General features: G+C 47.9%; 2 protein-coding genes across 7 annotated transcripts in view; one reads left to right on the forward strand and one right to left on the reverse strand.

The window, feature by feature from the left end:
• Positions 1–1353: 1353 nt before the first annotated feature.
• On the forward strand, positions 1354–18675 carry GINS2 (GINS complex subunit 2). Its single transcript, XM_057314681.1, has 5 exons — positions 1354–1527; positions 2216–2330; positions 8786–8885; positions 13141–13267; positions 13755–18675. Exons 1-5 carry the CDS (start codon positions 1438–1440, stop codon positions 13878–13880), a joined length of 558 nt encoding a protein of 185 aa, XP_057170664.1. The 5' UTR covers positions 1354–1437; the 3' UTR covers positions 13881–18675.
• The window catches only part of GSE1 (Gse1 coiled-coil protein), a 407885-nt gene continuing 403653 nt past the window's right edge, over positions 15881–20112 (reverse strand). For all 6 annotated transcript variants that reach the window (XM_044382349.3, XM_044382350.3, XM_044382348.3 and 3 more), the window contains one exon: positions 15881–19722. In XM_044382349.3, coding sequence (XP_044238284.3) covers positions 19588–19722 — 135 coding nt within the window. In that variant the 3' untranslated portion in view covers positions 15881–19587. The remainder of the gene's footprint in view (positions 19723–20112) is intronic.

Raw genomic sequence — 20112 nt, forward strand, 5'->3', positions numbered from 1 at the left:
ATGGATTGAGCCAGCCAGGCTTTGTATTTGTCTTAATAAATGGCACACGGCGAAGGTGATTTCCAATGCAGATAAATAGCAGACATAGCTTTCTAGGCCATGTGAGTGGGCAGAACTTAATTATGGCCTTATTTCATCTCTCCAACAACCTTACATGGGGCGGGTTTCAGGGGGCTTAGGGAGGAAAGCATGGGGTTATCTGGGGTGGGGCAGCTTTCCGGTGGGGATTCAGAACACTGGAATCCTCCTGTCTCCTGTGTGTTTTTGCAGGGCCTAATGATCAAGGGTTCAAATTCAGCCCACTGCCTGTCCCTAACAGCCTGCCCTGGCAGCTTCACTCCCAGGAAGTTTTCTGGCCTGGTTAAAATTCAGTTTTCTGTCCTCACCCCAGACCCCTGACTTAGAATTCTCCAGGAGTGTGCATGTTTCTTTTCTTTCTTTTTTTTTCTTTTTATTTATTTGAGAGAAAGAGGGAGCACAAGTGGCTGGAGGGGCAGAGGGAGAAGCAGACTCCCCGCTGACCAGGGAGCCTGATGCGGGGACTGGATCCCAGGACGCTGAGATCATGACCTGAGAGACGGAAGACAGACACTTAACCCACTGAACCACCCAGCCCCCCCAACCCCTCCCCCGGAGTGTACATGTTAACACTCAGAATCTTCTAGGGGATTCTGACACAGAACAGAGTGTGAGAACCACTGCTATTAGGTTTCACACAAGCCCAGTGTATAAAGGGATGGACAGAGAAGCCGTGCAAACCTGCCTTTTCTGAGTCTCACCTGGGATGCTTGCCAAAGCACACATTCTGAGTTTCTGAATCGGAAGATGTACGTGGGGCGGGGGAATCTGCCTTTTTATAGGTTCTAACCAACATGTAAAGAGAGAAGATTGTTAAGTTAAGGGAAGCAAGGGCCCCATTCGTCTAGCCGGTCACAGCCATGACCTAATAATAAATGCATTTACTTCTGGCCGGGTGCGGGACCCGGTGTCCACGTGCCCCGAACTCCACCTCCAGTTTGACTCAGTGTAGGCGCCCGTGACAGGTGAAGGGACATGGAAGCGTGGAGACGCACCAGGAAGGCCCACAGCGCCAGGTGCACCGCGCTGTGCCCCGCCCACGAGAAGAGGGCGGGGGGCGGGGCCGGGCCTGTCTCGAGGAGGACCGAGCGGGGACGCTGTGGGCGTAGTCTGCTTAGCCTCGTTGACGTTCGCCAATCCGTGGGCTCGAAGCGACCGCGGTCCCCGCCTCCCGCCGCCACGGGGAGAGTGCCGCGTCGCTATTGGCTGGCCAATTGGCTGGCCTATTGCTATAGGCTTCTTCCGGCCGGGGGGGTGGGCCCCGCGTATTGGCGGGAAAGGAGCTGCCACGATCCTTCACCCTCGGCTGGTGAGGGGCGGCCGGCGGCGGCGTGTCCCGGGCGGGTTGCTGTGGCCAGCATGGACGCGGCGGAGGTGGAGTTTCTGGCCGAGAAGGAGCTGGTCACCATAATCCCAAACTTCAGCCTAGACAAGATTTACCTCATCGGGGTAAGGGCTGGGTCGGCCATTGTCCTCAGGCCCAAGCGCCGGCCAGAGGCGGTAGCGTTGGGGCTTCCGCTGACACCCCCCCCGGCCTCCGACTCGCCGAGTGGTCGGGGTCGGGGGGCACCCGGAGCGGTTGGGGAGAATACCTGAGAGGGGGGACGCGGAGGGGGGGGCGGGGTGGAGTACGAGAGGTATGCGGGGGGCGACGCCGAGTGGTCGGGGGGCGTACGGCGTGCGGGGACCCCGAGTGGTGCGGGGACCCCGAGTGGGGGGACGTACGGGATGGAGGACGCCGAGTGGTCGGGGGGCGTACGGAGGAGGCTGGGGGGTAGAATATGGGGGCTACCGGGGAGGAAGACGCCGAGTGGTCGGTGGCGGGGTGGGTGGGGAAGGCTATGGGTTGGGGGGACGCAGAGGGTCGCAGGGATGGGCGAGCTTCGCAGCCTGGGCCCAGTGCCTCAGCTGTTCTGAGGGGTTGGCAGGAACCCGGGCTCAGGTGGGTTGGCCGGGTGTGCCCGTGAGGCCCGCGCTTGGGGCGTGAGCGCTCGCCCGGAGCTGCCGCACTGGGAGTGTGTTCACAGTTGGGCGTTAGACTTTTCTGGAATGCCCTTTGCCTTGTTGGACAGCAGTGGGGTCCGGTAGTGCCTTTTGCCCTGTTTTGTCTGACCAGGACTTGGTTTTCCTTTGGCAGGGGGACCTGGGGCCTTTTAACCCTGGTTTACCAGTGGAAGTGCCTCTGTGGCTGGCAATTAACCTGAAACAGAGACAGAAGTGTCGGCTGATTCCTCCCGAGTGGATGGATGTGGGTAAGGACCTGGGTGGAGCAGGGCCAGGTGACACCCTCCCTCAAATGGAAGCCCCAGGCCCTTTCCACCTACTCCATCATCCACTGGTCAGCTGAAATTAATGAGTGGTTGGAGTTTCACCTGTTAGTTTGCTGACCACTATTACTAATGTCATGTTAGTTTGAGGCATCTGTATCAAATTTCGCTCAGATTTTGATTTTAAGATATTTCAACTTGCTTTAAAATTAAGAATATTGGGATGCCTAGATGGCTAAATTGCTTAAAATTCTGCCTCCTCAGGTCATGATCCCAGGTCCTGGGATTGAGTCCCACAATGGGCTCCCTGCTCAGCAGGGAGCCTGCTTTTCCCTCTCCCTGCTTTTGTGCTCACATGCATGGTCTCAAATAAAAATCTTAAAAAAAAAATAAAATTAAGACTGTTGTGGGGCACCTTGGGGGGGCTCAGCAGGTTAAGCATCTGCCTTTGGCTCAGGTCATGACCCCAGGGTTGTGGGTTTGAGCCCAGAATTGGGCTCCTTGCTTAGTGGAGAGCCTGCTTCTCCCTCTCCTTCCCACCCCCCGTTCGTGCTCTTTCTCTCTCACTCTCTCTCGCTCTTTCGCTCTCTCTCGCTCTTTCGCTCTCTCTCGCTCTTTCGCTCTCTCTCGCTCTTTCGCTCTCTCTCGCTCTCTCTCTCTCTCGCTCTCTTTCGCTCTCTCGCTCTCTTTCCCTCTCTCTTTCCCTCTCTCTCTCTCTCTCCCTCTGTCAAATAACATCTTAAAAAAATAAAATTGAAATAAAATAAAAAATAGTGTATGACTTTGAAGAAGCATTTCTTTTAACTTTCAAAAAATAACCAGAGGTGCCTGGCTGGTTCAGTCAGTAGAGCACACAACTCTTTACTTTGGGATCGTGAGTGAACTCAAGGTTGTAAGTTTGAGCCCCACGTGTAGACTAGCATGTTAAGGCGTAGAGTCCTCTCACATTGAACAGAATGCATGAAAATAATGCATCATCCAAACAAGGGAGTATTATTCAGCTATGTAAAGGAATGAAGTCCTGCTCGTGCTACAACTGAATGAACCTAGAAACATTATGCTAAGTGAAAAAAAGAAAAGGTACAAAGATCACCTACAACTCTGAATATACTAAAAACTATTGAATTGTACGTTTTATTTTTTCATTTTATTTTTTTTAAGATTTATTTATTTTGGAGCAAAAGCTCAAGGGACAGAGGGAGAGGGACAGAGAATCTTCAGCAGACTCAGCAACGAGCTCTGAGCCTGATGCAGGGCTCCATCCTATGACCTTGATGAGATCATGACCTGAGCCAAAACCAAGAGTCAGACGCTTAACCGACTGTGCCACCCAGGCGCCCCTGAATTGTACATTTTAAACGGGTGGATTGTATGGTGCATTAATTATGTCTTATTAATGAAATGATGGGGGTGCCTGGGTGGCTCACTTGGTTAAGCGTCTGCATTTGACTCCGGTCATGATATTAGGGTCCTGGGATCAAGCCCTGGGGTGGGCTTACTGCTGAGTGGGGAGTCTGCTTCTCCCTCTCCCTCTGCTTCTCCCCCCACTCATTCGCACAAACTCTTTCTCAAATCTTTAAAAAAGAAACTGATGTATTGATGCAGACCGACTTTATCCTGAGCCTTGGCAATCTTCTATCTCAGAGACAAAAGTGGCTCATTATAGCAAGGAACATTGATTTTATTTGGAATGGGGAGGGGGATGTAGAGTTTGAGAAGCCTCTGAGTGATTTTGATTATCCCCTCTAAATTGGGAATCAGTTGGGGATACTTCTTTCCTAGAAGCAATGACACTTTGGGACCCCTGGGTGGCTCAGTCGGTTAAGCGTCTGCCTTCGGCTCAGGTCATCATCCCAGGGTCCTGGAATCGAGTCCCGCGTTGGTCTCCTTGCTCAGCGAGGAGCCTGCTTCTCCGTCTGCCTGCTGATTCCCCTGCCTGTGTTTTCTCTTTCTTTCTCTTTCACTCTCAAATAAAATCTTTAAAAAAAACCAAAAACCAAAAAACCAAGGATGCTATGAGCCGGGCAGTCTCAAATACAGTTTCAGAAAGATTGGGCTTTTTTTCTTTCTGGTCCTAAAGGGGAGGGGGTGAGGGGGTGGCCCTGGTGGGTCTGCAACAAAGGGAAACTCCCAATCCCAGTTCCTTTTGCTAAGGGGCTCTTTGTCAGTGAACCCCTCCACGTCTGGCTGTTAGCGCTGCATCTCCCTCAGGCAGTTTCGGCCTGTCCAAACCGAAGGTGATAGGGGCAAGAGTCCGCCTCATTGCAGGCCAGTCAGAAAAGTGTGGAGAGAGTTAGCCTGAGCTTTTTCACAGGCCAGAGCCATGCTGGGGTGAGCAGTAGTGAAACCTCACTAGTTGGTCAGTAGAGCATGCCAGCTGCCCTCTAATTCTGCCACTGCAGAGTTCTGTCTGCTCTTGTCCTATGAATGGGATCACCTAGTTAATCCGTTTTTGACTGTCTTCTCTGATGCTGTTTTGTTTTTAAAGACCTTACTTATTTGACAGAGAGTGAACAAGCTGCGGGGGTGATAGGCAAAGGGAGAGGGAGAAGCAGACTCTCCACTGAGCAGGGATCCTACTTGGGGCTCCATCCCAGGACCCTGGGATCATGAGTAGAGCTGAAGGCAGACGCTTAACCAACTGAACCCCTCAGGTGCCTTTTTTTTTTTTTTTTTTTTTTTTAAAGATTTGAGAGTTCACACTTGTGAGTAGGAGAAGGGGCAGATGGAGAGAATCTCCAAGCAGACTCCCCACTAAGCAAGGACCTCTAGCCCATGACCCAGATATCATGACCTGAGCTGAAACCAAGAATTGGGCACTCAGCCAACTGAACAACCCAGGCACCACTCTGACACTGTATTTGAGATTCGTTCCCGTAGTTGCACTTAGCATTACATCGTTCTTTTATTGCTAAGTACTATTGCATTCATGGTAGAGTATTCCACGGTTGGGTCACCCATTCTGCTTTTGGTGGATGTTTGGATCGTTTCCCATTTTTGGCTATTGCTAATCAGGCTGTTACGAACATTCCTAAGTCTTTTTGTGGACACATGTTTTCAATTCTCTTGGGTAGAATACCTAGGGTCATAGGTCAGACCGTGGTTGACTTTATAGGAAACTGCCACCCAGCCCTTCAGAGTGATTGAGCTATTCTGATCCCACCAGAAACATGTGAGAGTTCCCAGTGTTCCACATCCTGGCCAACACTGGGTGACATCAGTCTGTTTGATTCATCGCAGTTTGAACAGCAGTATTTCATACTCTGATTTAGATGCTAGAAAAGAATCTGTCAACTGTATAGAGAAGATGTGTGTGGGAAGAGGGCAGGAGGAAGTTACCCAGGCTGTGAGTAGTTTGACCAGTTGCTGGAGGTGGGCAGACATGGTTGGAGTCCAGGTGTCTTTCGAAGGAAGAATCTGCAGGATTTGCTGAAGGACAGGCTGTGGGATCTGAGAGAGGAGAGTGAAGAATGACTGCCGGTGTTGCTGGCCCAAAGTACCAAAGGACATGGAGTTGCTGTGTCCTGAGTTGGGGAAGGCTGCGGGAGCATGAGTGCTGGGGTAGGGACCAGGGTTTGACCGTGTCACACCGGAGGTGCCTATTAGATAACTAGGTAGAAGTACTGTGGGCAGGAGTACTTAGGAATTCGGTGAAGGGGCTTATTTGGGGATACACATGTGGAAGTCCTCATGAATGCTCAAATGCGGCAGGATGACATCACATGGGATGTGAGTTTAGGTGGTGAAGGGGTCAGGGATCTGAGCACTGAGCTACCCCCAGTGTTGAGAGGTCAGGACGGCTTGGAGGAATCTGAGATAAGAGAACTCAGTGTGGTCTTCCAGAAATCAGATGATAAATATCCTCCAAGAAGGATTAATCTTTGTCAGATGTGAAGACAGATGGAACTATTGGGCTCAGCTGAGCAGAGGTCGTGGGCCTTGGTGTTGAGTATTGTTGGTAGAGGGGTAGAATAGACACCCACCTGAGTGGTCGAAGAAAGGAAGTTAACTCTTGAAAAAAAAAAAGGTTTGGTAGCTGGCGTTGGGAGGGTTTTTTTTTTTTTTTAAGAGTTAATTTTTTAAATTTAAAATAATTTTACAATTCAGTTAATTAACATATAGTGTATTATTACTTTCAGAGGTAGAGTTCAGTGATTCATCAGTTGCATGTAACACCCAGTGCTCATTACATCACGTGCCCTCCTTAATGCCCATAACCCTGTTACCCCGTCCCCCCACCTACCTCCCCTCTAGCGACCCTCAGTTTATTTCCTATAGTTAAGAGTCTCTTATGGTTTGTCTCCCTCTCTGATTTCGTCTTATTTTACTCTCCCTTCCCCTATGATCCTGTTTTGTTTCTTAAATTCCACATGACTGAAGTCATATGATCATTGTCTTTCTCTGATTGACTTATTTCACTTACTAAGGTTTTTTTTATTTACTTTATTTAAACAGTCTTTTTTTTATTTATTTTTATTTTTAAAGGTATTTTATTTATTTATTTATTTGACAGAAGACAGCCAGTGAGAGAGGAAACACAAGCAGGGGGAGTGGGAGAGAAAGAAGCAGGCTCCCAGTGGAAAAGCCTGATGTGGGGCTCGATCCCAGGACTCTAGGATCATGCCCTGAGCCAAAGGCTGATGCTCAGCTGAATGACTGAGCCACCCAGGCACCCCTTATTTTATTTTATTTTATTTTATTTTATTTTATTTTTTTTAAAGATTTTATTCACTCATTTGTCAGAGAGGGAGAGAGAGCACGCACAAGTAGGAGGAGCAGCAGGCAGAGGGAGAAGCAGGCTCCCCGCTGAGCTGAGCAAGGAGCAGAATGCGGACTTGGTCCCAGGACCTGGGATGATGACCTGAGCTGAAGGCAGATGCTTAACCAACTGAGCCACCCAGGTGTCCCTTATTTTTTTTAAAGATTTTATTAGAGAAAGCAGAGAGCATGAGCTGGCGGAGAGAGGCAGAGAGAGAGGGAGAAGCAGGCTCCCCACTGAGCAGGGAGCCTGACATGGGGCTGGATTCCAGGACTCTGGGATCATGACCTGAGCGAGAAGTAGATGCTTAGCTGACTGAGTCACCCAGGCGCCCATACTTAGTTTTATTTTTTATTTTTTAAAAGATTTTATGTGAGAGAGCGAGTGAGCAAGAGAGAGCACATGAGCCAGGGGCAGAGGGAGAGAAGCAGACTCCCTGCTTAGTAGGGAGCCTGACTCGCAACTGGATTCTAGACCCCTGAGATTATGACCTGAGCTGAAATCAAGAGTCGGGTGCTCGACTGACTGAGCCAGCCAGGCACCCCTAGGATTTTCTTTTTAAGATGGAAGATGTTGCAGTGAGTTTGATGGAATGGTTAAGTAGTGAGGGCAACAGCAAACACTCGAGTGAGACAGTTGCTGGGGTGTGTTGGGTGCAGCTCAGAGAGGAGGGAGGTCCAGGACACACCTGGAAGTCTGTTCCTCGTGCACAGAGACAGGTGTAGAGGGGGTTGGGAGCAGTGTGCTGGCAGGAGCGTGCAGGCTCTCAGAAGGGCATTGGGTTAGAGTGAGAGGGTGAATGGAGCAGGGGAATAGATTGGGTTGCAGCATGGCACCAAGGGCCCCTGAAAAGGGGGCCCATCACTGAAAGACCCCGTTCCCCTGCCCCCCCACCCCAGCACAGTTGTGTGTGTGTCCCTCAGCATCAGTGGCCAGTCCAGATTCAGGACTTTCTCAGATCCATAAGATAGGGAGAGAGGGGTGCTGCTGCTGGGTAGAATTGGGACTCCACTATTGGATTCTAGATGCTGGGCTTCAGGCCCTTCATGATCATCGTCCCACCCCCAGGCTGGAGTGGCTGTGGTTTTATGTCCTCTTGCTCCCCTCTGAACAAGGCTTCGTATATATAAGTAAATTTCTCCAGTCACTGGTTACTCTCATCACCTTTTGCATCAAAGGTAGAATGCTTGTTTCTTTCCCTAAGAAAAGAGCTTCTGACTCAGACATAATTTCTTCAGTAATATATCCTGTAGGCCAGAGCAGCAACACGAACACGAATTTACCACCTTCTATAAGAGAAACATTTTTTTTTTTTTTTAAAGATTTTATTGCTTTATTTGACAGAGCACAAACAGGCGGAGCGGCAGGGAGAGGGAGAAGCAGGCCGCCCAGCTGAGCAAGGAGCCCGATGTGGGGCTTTATCCCAAGACCTCAGGATCGTGACCTGAGCCTAAAGCAGACGCTCAACTGACTGAGCCACCCAGGCGCCCCTCTAAGAGAAACTTTTGAGGAAATAGGCCCTGAATCATCTAGTTAGTGATATGTTATTCCAAAAAATGTTTTTTCTTCATGTTTTTGTTAGTTGATCCAATAGGTAATGTAAACACTTAGTAAATTTGGAAAGCTTAAACAAATATTTTGGGTATGGTGATGGTAAAATGTATACATTTCTGAATTTCAGAAAAGTTGGAGAAGATTAGGGATCATGAACGAAAGGAAGAAACTTTTACCCCTATGCCTAGCCCTTACTACATGGAACTTACCAAACTCCTGTTAAATCAGTAAGTATTCTCCTTAGAGCCACCTGTAAGGCGGAACTCCTGATTCTCGTCCTTCACTCTGTCCTTCCTTTCTTGTTCCACATTCGGCTCTGAGGTGAGGCGAGTACCCCTGGCCACCCACTTCCCTGGGTCAGTGCCTGGGAGGCATTTGTGGCACACACTCTTTTGCCTGGGCTTTCCCATTTGTCCTTTACTTTTCCCACCCCTCCCTCTCCTAAGGAGACCCTTGCTGCTTTATCACTTGACATGGAACCCCGTGAGTCTCCATTATCCTCTCTAGCCTTTTTCTTTATTTTTTTTTTTTAAGATTTTTATTTACCTATTAGAGAAAGAAAGCCAACAAGAGGACGGGCAGAGGGAGAAGCAGGCTCCCCACTGAGCAGGGAGCCCTATGTGGGACTCAATTCCAGAACTCTGCGATCATGACCTGAGCTGAAGGCAGACACTCAACCGACTGAGCCACCCAGGGCTCCCTCTCTAGCCTTTTTCTTAATTGTGGCTGTGTTTTACTGGTAAAGCTTTACCCCTTTGTCTTCCACTATGTGCATTTAAGTTCCTGCATGTCTTTCATAGGAAAGGCCAGAGGGCTAGCACTTGCTCTGAACCCTAGCTGTAATGAAAACCCACTGGTGGCAAAAAGTGTGGTGGTGTAGCTTCTGGTTCCCGTATGTTCAGTTCTGGCTTCCCACTGGCTTTTAATTCATTCTCTACGTTGTAGCCAGAGTGGACTTTTAAAGATGGAGCTGCCATGTGACACCCCTGTTCCTTGGAGCCTGTCCAGGGTTTAGGCTAAAGTCCTCATGATGGCATGCAAAGCACTGCCTAGCTGGGCTCCTTTGTGGCTCCTATAGTTTTTCTCTCTGATTCCCTGGGTTCCAGGCTCACATTGGCCTCTTTACTTCCTTCCACATACCAAGGTCCTCAGGGCTTTCATATACTGTTTCTTCTGTTCAGTAGGTCCATCTATTATCCGTTCTCTCCTTTGGCTTAGCCTAATTGGTGCTGTCTCACAGGTTAAGGATGCCTGTCCTCTTGGCAGCTCTGTAGTCCCCATGTTATTTGTCAGCTATAATCTTCTAATCACTAGTCAGGCTGTGCCCTCCCAGCCCCACTCCAGTTCTAAAGGGCAGGGACTGGGGCCCCTGGGTGGCCAGTTGGTTAAGTGTCTGACTCTTGATTTTGATGCAGGTCATGATCTCAGGGTTGTGAGATTGAGCCCTGTGTCAGGCTCCACGCTGGGCATGAAGCCTGCTTGAGAGTCTCTATCCGCCTCCATCTGTGCATGCATGTGCTCTCTTCCTCTAAAAAAATAAAAGTAAAAAAGGTCAGGGACTGCATCTTGTTTGCACTAGTATGATGCCTGGTGCAAACGTGTTTGTTGAATGAATGAATGAAATCAGCAGAGGGGGCCAAGCAAGTGTAGATGATTTTGCTTATTAGACAGTAATTTGCAAAATGTCAAGCTTTTTAAGCCCTGAGCATGTTCTCTTTTTTTCTTTTTTCTTTTTTTTTTAAGTAGGCTCCATGCCCAGCATGGAGCCCAATGAGGGGTTTGAACTCGTGACCTCAATCAAGACCTGAGTGGAGGGGTGCCTGGGTGGCTCAGTCGTTAAGCGTCTGCCTTCGGCTCAGGGCGTGATCCTGGCGTTCTGGGATCGAGCCCCACATCAGGCTCCTTTGCTGAGAGCCTGCTTCTTCCTCTCCCACTCCCCCTGCCTGTGTTCCCTCTCTCGCCGGCTGTCTCTCTCGCTGTCAAATAAATAAATAAAATCTTAAAAAAAAAAAAAAAAAAAAGAACCAGACCTGAGCGGAGACCCAAGTTGGTCACTTAGCTGACTCAGCCACCCAGGTGCCCCCTGGGCTCCTTTTCATTGATGGAAACAAGAGCAGAGCTAGAACAAAAATTGGGATGGTCCCTATTGTCTGCTCTAGAGCAAGAGCCCCCACTGAATGACACTATTGAATTCAAGTGAAAATTTGGGGTATGTAACATGGATTTGCCCTTAAATTGATATGAGACTGTAGTTTACGCCAGACTAAGCATTCCACTAGATAATGGAAGTAGTCACATGGGCGTGAGCGCCACTCTGTCTGGGAGCAGTGTGGGCCTGTAAACCAGTAGTCCCACACTGCAGCATGATTAGTCCCGTTCAGACCGTAATGGGATGCAGCCCTAATGCCTGGTGGTGTCAGAGAAGGGGTCCCTGGCTTGAAGAAGGAGGGAAAATGTACTAGGGAAGAGGACACTGTAGGTAGAAGGCAGGGACATGTGAACGGGCACGGAATGTTTGGGGAAGCAGAGTTGTTGGGGTTGGTGTAGACTAGGTGGAGAGTCGGGGAGCTGAGGCTGTTATTCTGTGGCTGCAGTGTCCTAGGGAGGGTGTTGGGCAGGGGTGTGTCATCTGATGAATCGGAGAGCCTTCTGAGGCAGTGGGCAGGGGGGACTTGGAAGGGAGAATATGGAAGCAGAGGTGAGCCCCCGGTTCACCTTTAGTTGTTGAAGTTCAGGATCTTATGTATGCAGTTTCTGTTGAAACTTCGGCTTTTTGATTCTTTGTAATTAATTTGGCCAAGGAACCTAGTTTTACCTCTGTTCCGCACTTCAGTTAACAAATTGATGGGGTCCTTTGTTCTTTAACCTGTCTGTCAGTGCATAAGATCCTAATGTTTGGGTCTTACATACAATCTGCTATGTAAGTTTTATTTTATTTTTTTTTTAAAGATTTTATTTATTTATTCGACAGAGATAGAGACAGCCAGCGAGAGAGGGAACACAAGCAGGGGAAGTGGGAGAGGAAGCAGGCTCCTAGCGGAGGAGCCCGATGTGGGGCTCGATCCCATAACGCCATGATCACGCCCTGAGCCGAAGGCAGACGCTTAACTGCTATGCCACCCAGGCGCCCCCGCTATGTAAATTTTATACCACTGATTCCCTGCTACTAATCACAAGCTACTTTCAGCATATGGAGAGGCCACTTCAGCTTTCCTAGCATGCCTGGTGATGGACAGTGTTAGCTTCTGCTTTCATCTTCTTCTTTGTCTTTTCCTTCAAAGATTAGTTTAAAATGTAGCTCACAACAAGCAGCACCTGAATGGCTCAGTCGGTTAAGCGTCCGACTCTTGATTTCAGCTCAGGTCTTGACCTCAGGGTTGTGAGTTCAAGCTCTGCATTGGGCTCCACACTGGGTGTGGAGCCTACTTAAAAAAAAAAAAAAAAAAAAAGAGTAGGATGGTCTAAAAGGATCCAAGATCCAAAATGTAGCTCACAACAGGAAGGCTGTCACTGACCCTTGCTGACTCCTGTTCAAACTTTTACCCAGAATTTGCCGTGTATTGGTATGGCTCGGTTTATGCTAATCTGCAATTTAGTCTGTGGTTTCTGTAACTGTACTTGTGTTTTCTCTGATTTTCTCTCTGGAGTGGGATAGCACCTAGTCTTCAGAGCTTTGGGAGGATAGAAATGCTTTGTAGTGCCTGGCATAGAGCCGTTGTCTTCTTTCCCTGGTGGGTTGTAAGCCCTTGGATAAATGCTGTGGTATGAGCAATAGCAGTCATGACCTCTGACCCAGCCCTTGAAACAAATTCATTCAAGATGGAAATTCTACAGCACAGAACACTCAGTTACCCTGCAATGGAGGATGTCCAACTTAGAGCTTATTCTCTGAAGTCCTTGTACTGCAGCCTGCCATGGAACAGCTACGTGAGCACGAATAGAACTGTGTGGATCATGGCTGAATTTTTTTTTTTTTTTAAAGATTTTATTTATTAGCGAGAGCCACAGATATAGCGAGAGAGCACAAGTGGGGAGGAGAGGGAGAAGCACACTGCCAGCTGAGCAGGGAGCCTGATGAGGGGCTCTGTCCCAGGGCCCTGGGATCATGACCTGAGCCAAAGGCAGATATCCAACTGATGGAGCCACCCAGGCATCCCCATGGCTGAATTTTCTTGGCACCAAGCTTAACTGCTAGAAATTTGTACATCTTAAAATTGAAAACAAAGGAAAACACATTTTGCTTGTGTTTTCCTGAAGCCAAGCAGCAATTTTTTAAAAGCCACTTCCACCTGGGGGGGGGGGTGGGCGACTGCCGGGCTCAGTCCAAGGAACATGCAACTCTTGATCTCAGAGTCTTGAGTCTGAGCTCCACGTTCCGTGTGGAACCTACTTAAAAAGTAATATAGGCCACTTCCACCTGGATGTTGCTTTAGTTTACCGAGTGCTTCCTTATGTGATTCCCCCTCGCCTTGCTGCTTTTAGTGCTTCAGACAATATCCCGAAAGCAGATGAGATCCGGACCCTGATCAAGGATGTGTGGGACACTCGCATAGCCAAACTGCGGGTGTCTGCTGACAGCTTTGTGAGACAGCAGGAGGCACATGCCAAGGTAGGTGCATGCAGGGCAGGGGCACAGGGGCCCTTCCCATGGCACCTGCCTCTCCTCGTATGCCCACGAAGGCCTGTGGCTGCCTGCTGGTGCCAACGAATTGCCCCCAGTATCCTGTCTGCTTGGATTATTCCAAGCAGGGTTTACTAGCTGTGCCCTTTTTTTTTTTTTTTTAAAGATTTTATTTATTTATCCGACAGAGATAGAAACAGCCAGCGAGAGAGGGAACACAAGCAGGGGGAGTGGGAGAGGAAAAAGCAGGCTCCCAGCAGAGGTGCCTGATAGGGGCTCGATCCCATAACGCTGGGATCATGCCCTGAGCCGAAGGCAGACGCTTAACCACTGGGCCACTCAAGCGCCCCACCTTTTTTTTTTTTTTTTTTTTTTAAATATTATTCATTGGTTACTTATTTTTTATTCAGTAGATTTTACATTTTCTCAAATCGAACATACCTCACCAACCCAGTTGGTTTTCTCTTGTTTTTAGCTGGATAACCTGACCTTGATGGAAATCAACACCAGCGGGGCTTTCCTCACACAAGCACTCAACCACATGTACAAACTCCGTACAAACCTGCAACCTTCTGAAAGCATCCAGTCTCAAGACTTCTAGAGAAAGATCTGAACTTATAAAGGCCTTGCATCTACTGGCCAGAGGCTTGCCAGGTGGTGTGTGAGTGCTCGAGACATGACTGAGGTACTATTATCTCTGGAGTTCTAGAACCCCTTTTGAATGTATGAAAAACTGTAATGAAACAAGGAATGGGTTCATAACATTGTTGGAAAGCAACAGGTTTGTGCTTAGTCCTCGAGACATTCTTTAATTCCACATCTGTCTTTAGGAGCCGGCTGTTCTCTTTATGGGGAAAGGAAGCAGCCTTGGCACAACAAGTGATTTTCCCCAGCACAGCCCGTGGTCTCCTGCTCTGCATTGTCACGGGCATGAACACATGTGACATTAAATGTTGTGTTAAGATCAATACAGCAGTGGCGGTGTGGCCTGGGGCTTTTTTCCTTTCTTGAGCCTGATCTCTTGGGCTAAATTTAGACTCTTGTTCACATAGAGAAGGATGGCAGATGAGTGACAATGTTGATCACAGTTCGCCATCTAAACCCAATAAAGACGGACTCCACCCAGATCTTGCGTTGGGTTTTTTCCCTGCGTTACTACCAAGTGAAGGGAGCAAATCGTGTGGCCAAAATGGTCTGACCATATGGAGATGTGTGGCAGGAAAGGGTGATCTTTAGACTGACCTTCTGGGTGTCTCTCGTTCTCTTGGCTACTTCTGGTTAAGTGTAGCAGGTTTTTATCAAGAGGAAAGGTGGGGAACTCCCTTGGCTGCTTCACGCTCAGCCACCATCATGAATGACAGAATAACTGTCAGATGAGGAAGTTCATGACCAACTGGACTCCTTCAGTGGAAACAGATGGTCATTGATGTTCTTCACCCCAGGAAGGCAATAGTAGCTAAGAATTCAGGAGAAACTAAGCACAATGTACAGGACCACACTAGATGTCATCTTTGTATTTGGATTAAAAACCCATTTTGGTGGTGGCAAGACAACTGGCATGATCTAGGATTCCTTGGATTATGCAAGAGAAAATAGACTCAAACATTGACATGCAAACACAGCCTGTATGAGAAGAGAAAGACCCCAGGAAAACAGCAAAAAGGAACACCAGGGCAGAACGAAGGAAGTCAGGGGGACTGTGGAAGACAAGGATGGTGTTGGCGAACAGCTAGAAATTGGATGACAGGAGTACGGATTCTGCAGTGACTTTATCTCTGCCGATTGTGCATTGTGCAGATCTTTCACGTTAATAAACTTAAAAGCCTGGGAAAAACAGATTGCATGTTCTGGGGTGTGTGAGGCTGAAGTCCAGATATTTGGAGGGAAAGTCGGGCCCATATTACTGCTCTTGGTGGACAGAGGGGAGAGACCTAGTTGGAGGCAGTAGTGTCTCAACCAAGGGTCTATTTCTTTTCCTAGGAGCAATACTTTTCAATTGTAGTGGTTGGAATTGCTCTAGAAATGACCTTACCTTGAGCGGAGAAATGTAGAGGGAGTCCTACAAGGGATAGGACGTTTTGTAGCCAGCTAGTTCTCGACTGTAGCACCGTCAGAGCACGTTCTCCCTAGGGCTTTTCAGAGCGTACATGCACGATCACCTGAGCCTAAAGAACAGCTTCTGGTTTTTGCCCTTCAGTGTTCAAAGCCCAGACTGCCCTCCTGTTACTTGAGCACGGTTTCTCAGTTCCATATCGCTACCCAGCTGTCCCTCCAACAAACAGCTGAGGATCATTTGAACACTGAAGGGCCAGGAATGAACACCTGGTCTGTCATTTAAGGTGACTGTTCTAGAGCGTTGCTTTCAGATGACAGGACTTGCCTTTTCATCTGGGGACTCTTCTAGAATGAAACCACATGGAGGGTCAGAGTTTCGTAGATCCTAGATCTCACCCCTTAAGACCTTGTGCTCTTGAAACCTGGCTGAGGTTATTATCCAATTTGTCTTCGTATTTTACCCGTAAAGCTTGATGGTTGAGCTTTTCTCCCCCACCCCGCCACTTTTTTTTTGGCCCTCTGATAACAAAGATTTTCCTCTTAACATGATTTAGGAAGATTTTATTTTTTTGGATGTTGTCAGAAATTACAGCAATATATTCATAAATACCTAATTACTACAGTCAACAAATAATATTACAATACAATTAATTCAAACAAGTACACTTAGAACAGGTTTAATTTCACAGCATCTAAACTGCCCCCAGAGTGACCGAGGCAGTCTTCCTCCCTCCCATGTACTGGTTGTACTGTTCTACCTTAAGCACAGGGTACATACAGAGTAACACAACCAATTAGCCTTCCTCAGGTCAAGGCAGAGGTCAGAGTTTCACTTAAGCGCTGGATGAAAAAGTTGGGACAAAGAGGCTACCGCAGGTACTGAGGAAGGAAGGCAGTAACTGGTTTCCTTGAAGGAGTGCAGGGATGGCTGCGAAGTGGCTAATACACACCTAAGAGTAACAGAATCGGCTTGTGCTGACCATCTCCATCTTGTGGTGGATCCTTGGAATTTTCTACTTAAAAACAGTTCACAGGGAAAGGGGGTATCTGATTTTTGAGATTTGGCAGCCTTATTGAGTGAGCTACTTGAGGAAAGAAAATGTCATTCCATGTATAATCTTGAGATTTCTTGTGTTGTAATTCTCAGCTGCTGCAAGTGTGTGTGGGCTCCTTTTAATATTCTTGGAATTTCCTTAAGGATAAAATCTATTAGAATGTTAATGCCAATTAAATGTTTAGCCTCTATTCTTTCTATAGGGAAAAACAGTCCTATCTTGGTCACTTATCTGAGATAATGGATTAGGATCCTATTTTATGTCGATTTGGCTCTAAATATGTGAAACACAACATTACCAAATGATGAGGTTATATAGTGCCAAATTTTGGGGAGAGCTCTGGGTTGTTTCTAATGATCTGATTAAATGTGGAACCACATGACTCAGCTTTGGAAGAGCACCCTCACGAGTTGAGCGAAATCCCCTTCAGGACAGATGGCAGCCCTCTCTTCCAGGTGCGGCAGGAAGACACAAGGTCGTGAGAGACGGAGGTCTTCACGAAAATACTGACAGAAGTTGCATAATCCATTCTAGAGCAAATTCGGTATACTTCCGAACTTCATCTTTTAAACTCAGTGTGAACTAAACAAAAAGCTCCAGAAGTTATGTGTGTGTCAAATTTTAAGCCCAAACTGAAGAGACTTAGGTGCTACTGTGCTGTTTCTGAATCATCTGAAAATTACTGGATGGGGAAAAAGCATTAATGGTACACTTTTGTTTTCTGAAGATGCTTTCTTACCTTTTTCTGAGTTTCTTCATGCTGCCTTACTGGTTTATATTCTGATTGTCTTATTACAGATAGGTGAGAGTGTGGGGAGGCAGAGTGATGGAAGCAGGAAGGCAGGGGAAGGTGGGGTTTTCAATCGGAGGGACAAGAGCAGTTCCTCTAGCTCAGGGACACAGCTTGTACCCATGGGCAGAGACCTCTCCCGGATGGCTGCATCCCTTTACCCCACGACCTCCCCCCATTACAGAAAACCCCAACGAGGGACTCCCCTTAGCTAGTGAAGGGCTGTGGCTTCCTGTTTCCTCTGGCCACGGCCAAGCTGACTAGCAGGGGCATCTAGCCCTTTCCTGTGATGGTGGGGGACAGGGAGTGAGCTGCTACGATGTCGCTCTCACGCTTGCTGTTTCAGACTAGAAGGAGCAAGCAGACTTTAGAGAAATTCGGTAATAGTTTTTCCCTGTTGGCAGTAGAGCTCCCTCTGAACACCTGTCCCCACTTGTGGAACATGGTGATCTCTCAATGTCTTTGCAGGGGAGGAGGCCCACAGAACAGGCCTTCGTTCTCTTCAAGTCGTTTTTGTGGAGAGGAAGGCGCTTGTTGACTGCTGATAATACTGGCGGCACTTTTTGTCTGAGTTTGCTAATAACTGGAAGATTCTTGGCAGACATACAAAGCAAACGCTGTGGGAACAGATAAAGCAACACAGTGCCATCTGCCAGCAAGCTGTTCTGCACAGCTAAGGTCTGGGGCTGAGGGCGCGGCCACTGATCGCAGTGAGTAGCCTTCCTGAAGGTCAGCCAGCCCTTCCGCTGACCCAGGGTGAAGGGGACAGCGGCCATCAAGATTCCTGCCTCCACCCTCACCCCCGGCAGACCAACCACTGGCTGCTTTGGCCTCTGGTGTGGGCCCATTCGGCAAGACATTACCTGCTTGATCTAGATTAGACACTGCCTGAATGAGCAGTAACTGGGACAAGAAGGAAACACTGCTTTGCACTGAGATGGCATTCCTAGTTTCTAGCCGCTCCTGTGCTCATGACAGTAAGTTCGAGAGGAGGAGGAGTTCAGCTCAGACATTGTTTACCCTACTTTTAGGCTTTTACAAAGCTTTGCATCTAAATAAAGCTTCTAAAGTTTCTACTTTGCACCTGTTCTCAGACTGCTGTAAGACACCTTAGAATCCTATCACAGAACTCGCTCACTTCCTGACCGGTTCTTTCCACAGAGCCGCGTGCACACGCAGGTGCACACATGGCAGCTGCTTGTTCCCGCCTGGGGACGAGCCCCTCCTCAATAGCAACTGGTTCTGTTTGTTTGCTGTCCAGAGCCAGGGGGAGGGGACAGGAGGAGGTAAGAAGTAACACATGGCTTTCTACATCACTTTCCGGTGCAACTCAAAAATGAAGTGATCGCATAGGCGCCAGTGGTAAGCTCTTTTACTTTTCTTCTTCTTTAATTTTTAAAAACACTTCAATATTTTAATGTCCTGACCAGCAGCAGTACAAACACTAAAAGCAAGTTTTTTTGCCCAGAAAAACAAAAGCAAAAAAACAAACAAAACCCCCAAACAGGAAAACAAACAAACAAAAATCCCCCCAAACCACATATTAAAAATGGCAGGCTTTTTATAACAATAATTAAAGTAATAAAAACATACAAAACTTTGTTTTTTAATATATATACACAGTACAAGGCTGAAGCACCTTTGACTTTTCTCTCAAAATTTACGTTTGTATGAAAACACAGCCCACTGCAGTAACAATTTGGTGGGTGTGAACATATGTATACATAGAGCTCTGTACATTTCCCCCACGGAGTAATAAAAAGGTACCTTCAGTTTGTTGATGCACTTTAGAGAAGAGCTTTTCCAGGGAAAAGCCTTTGGGTGAGGCTTCAGTACTGTTGCTTTGTGTGCTCCTAGGACCTGTTGCTTCAAAAATTTTGCCAAAAAGTAACAAACAAATAAGCCCTTTACCGGAAATGCACCCCACCTTCTTCCAGCTGAAGCAGGTCTCAGTCCTGGGGAGGAGCGAGGCCGACCCCACGCCACAGTGAAAGCAGACTGGGTTCTTGGGATGTGCTAACACGGCCACACCAGGAACAAAACACGCTTGGTCTGATCCAGTCTTATGCACCCAGGGGCCATAAAGGATCAAGTTTTAGTGTTGGTAAGGGAGCCTTCACTTTCAGATTCGAAAATAATGACCGGGGGAAGAATAAAACCACCTTTAAAAAGAAAGAAAGATGGGCATCCTACGTTGGTTGCTCGCTGAATGACAAAGGTGATTCAGTTGCATTGAAGTCAAGGCGAGTTCGTTCGTTTGTCTGGAGCCTGGAATCCTTTGCTTCATGCATGGCACATTCTTTTTTTTTTTAAGCTTCAAACCTCCCAGTGAAAAATATTAAATATTCAAGGTAATAAAATAGATAATATTTCTATACTATAGGTTCGGCCTAGTGCAAGGGAAACCGTCACCTAGGATATCCCTTAAAGTAACCTCTAGGCCAATGCATTGCAGGCAACGCAAGGCACTTCCTTAAGTGATCCAGTTCTGCCTGGAGTCGCTCCCTCTCCGAAACAATCTTCTGTTTCTGGCTCCTCAACTCCTGGAGACAGAGATTGAGGTAAAACATTCATTTTGCAATAGGGAAATGGGTGTGATGCATGAATGCTCTGGGGGCCATGAGGAAAGGCACACCTTCTAGACTCCACGACCTCCCCTTCCCGGCGCAGGATTCGGACCGTGGTCTCTGGGAGAACCAGTTCACTCCCATGGAACCAGGGTACACTGCTGGCTCAACATCACCCCTAAGATTTTAAAAATTCGCCCTATTATAAAACTGCTGCTGCTCTGAAGTGGCCAAGATCTACAGTCCCATGTCCCCACGCGGGAGGAAGCCAGGGCGTGGATACACGCGCACGGCTGACAGAGCAGTGGAGCCAGGCTCCAGGAGTAGGAGGGGTCAGCTGTGCCAGAGCTTTGCTCCTCCTGTTAA

Source organism: Ursus arctos, unplaced genomic scaffold, assembly GCF_023065955.2.
Source record: "Ursus arctos isolate Adak ecotype North America unplaced genomic scaffold, UrsArc2.0 scaffold_19, whole genome shotgun sequence".
NCBI classification, from domain to species: domain Eukaryota; kingdom Metazoa; phylum Chordata; class Mammalia; order Carnivora; family Ursidae; genus Ursus; species Ursus arctos.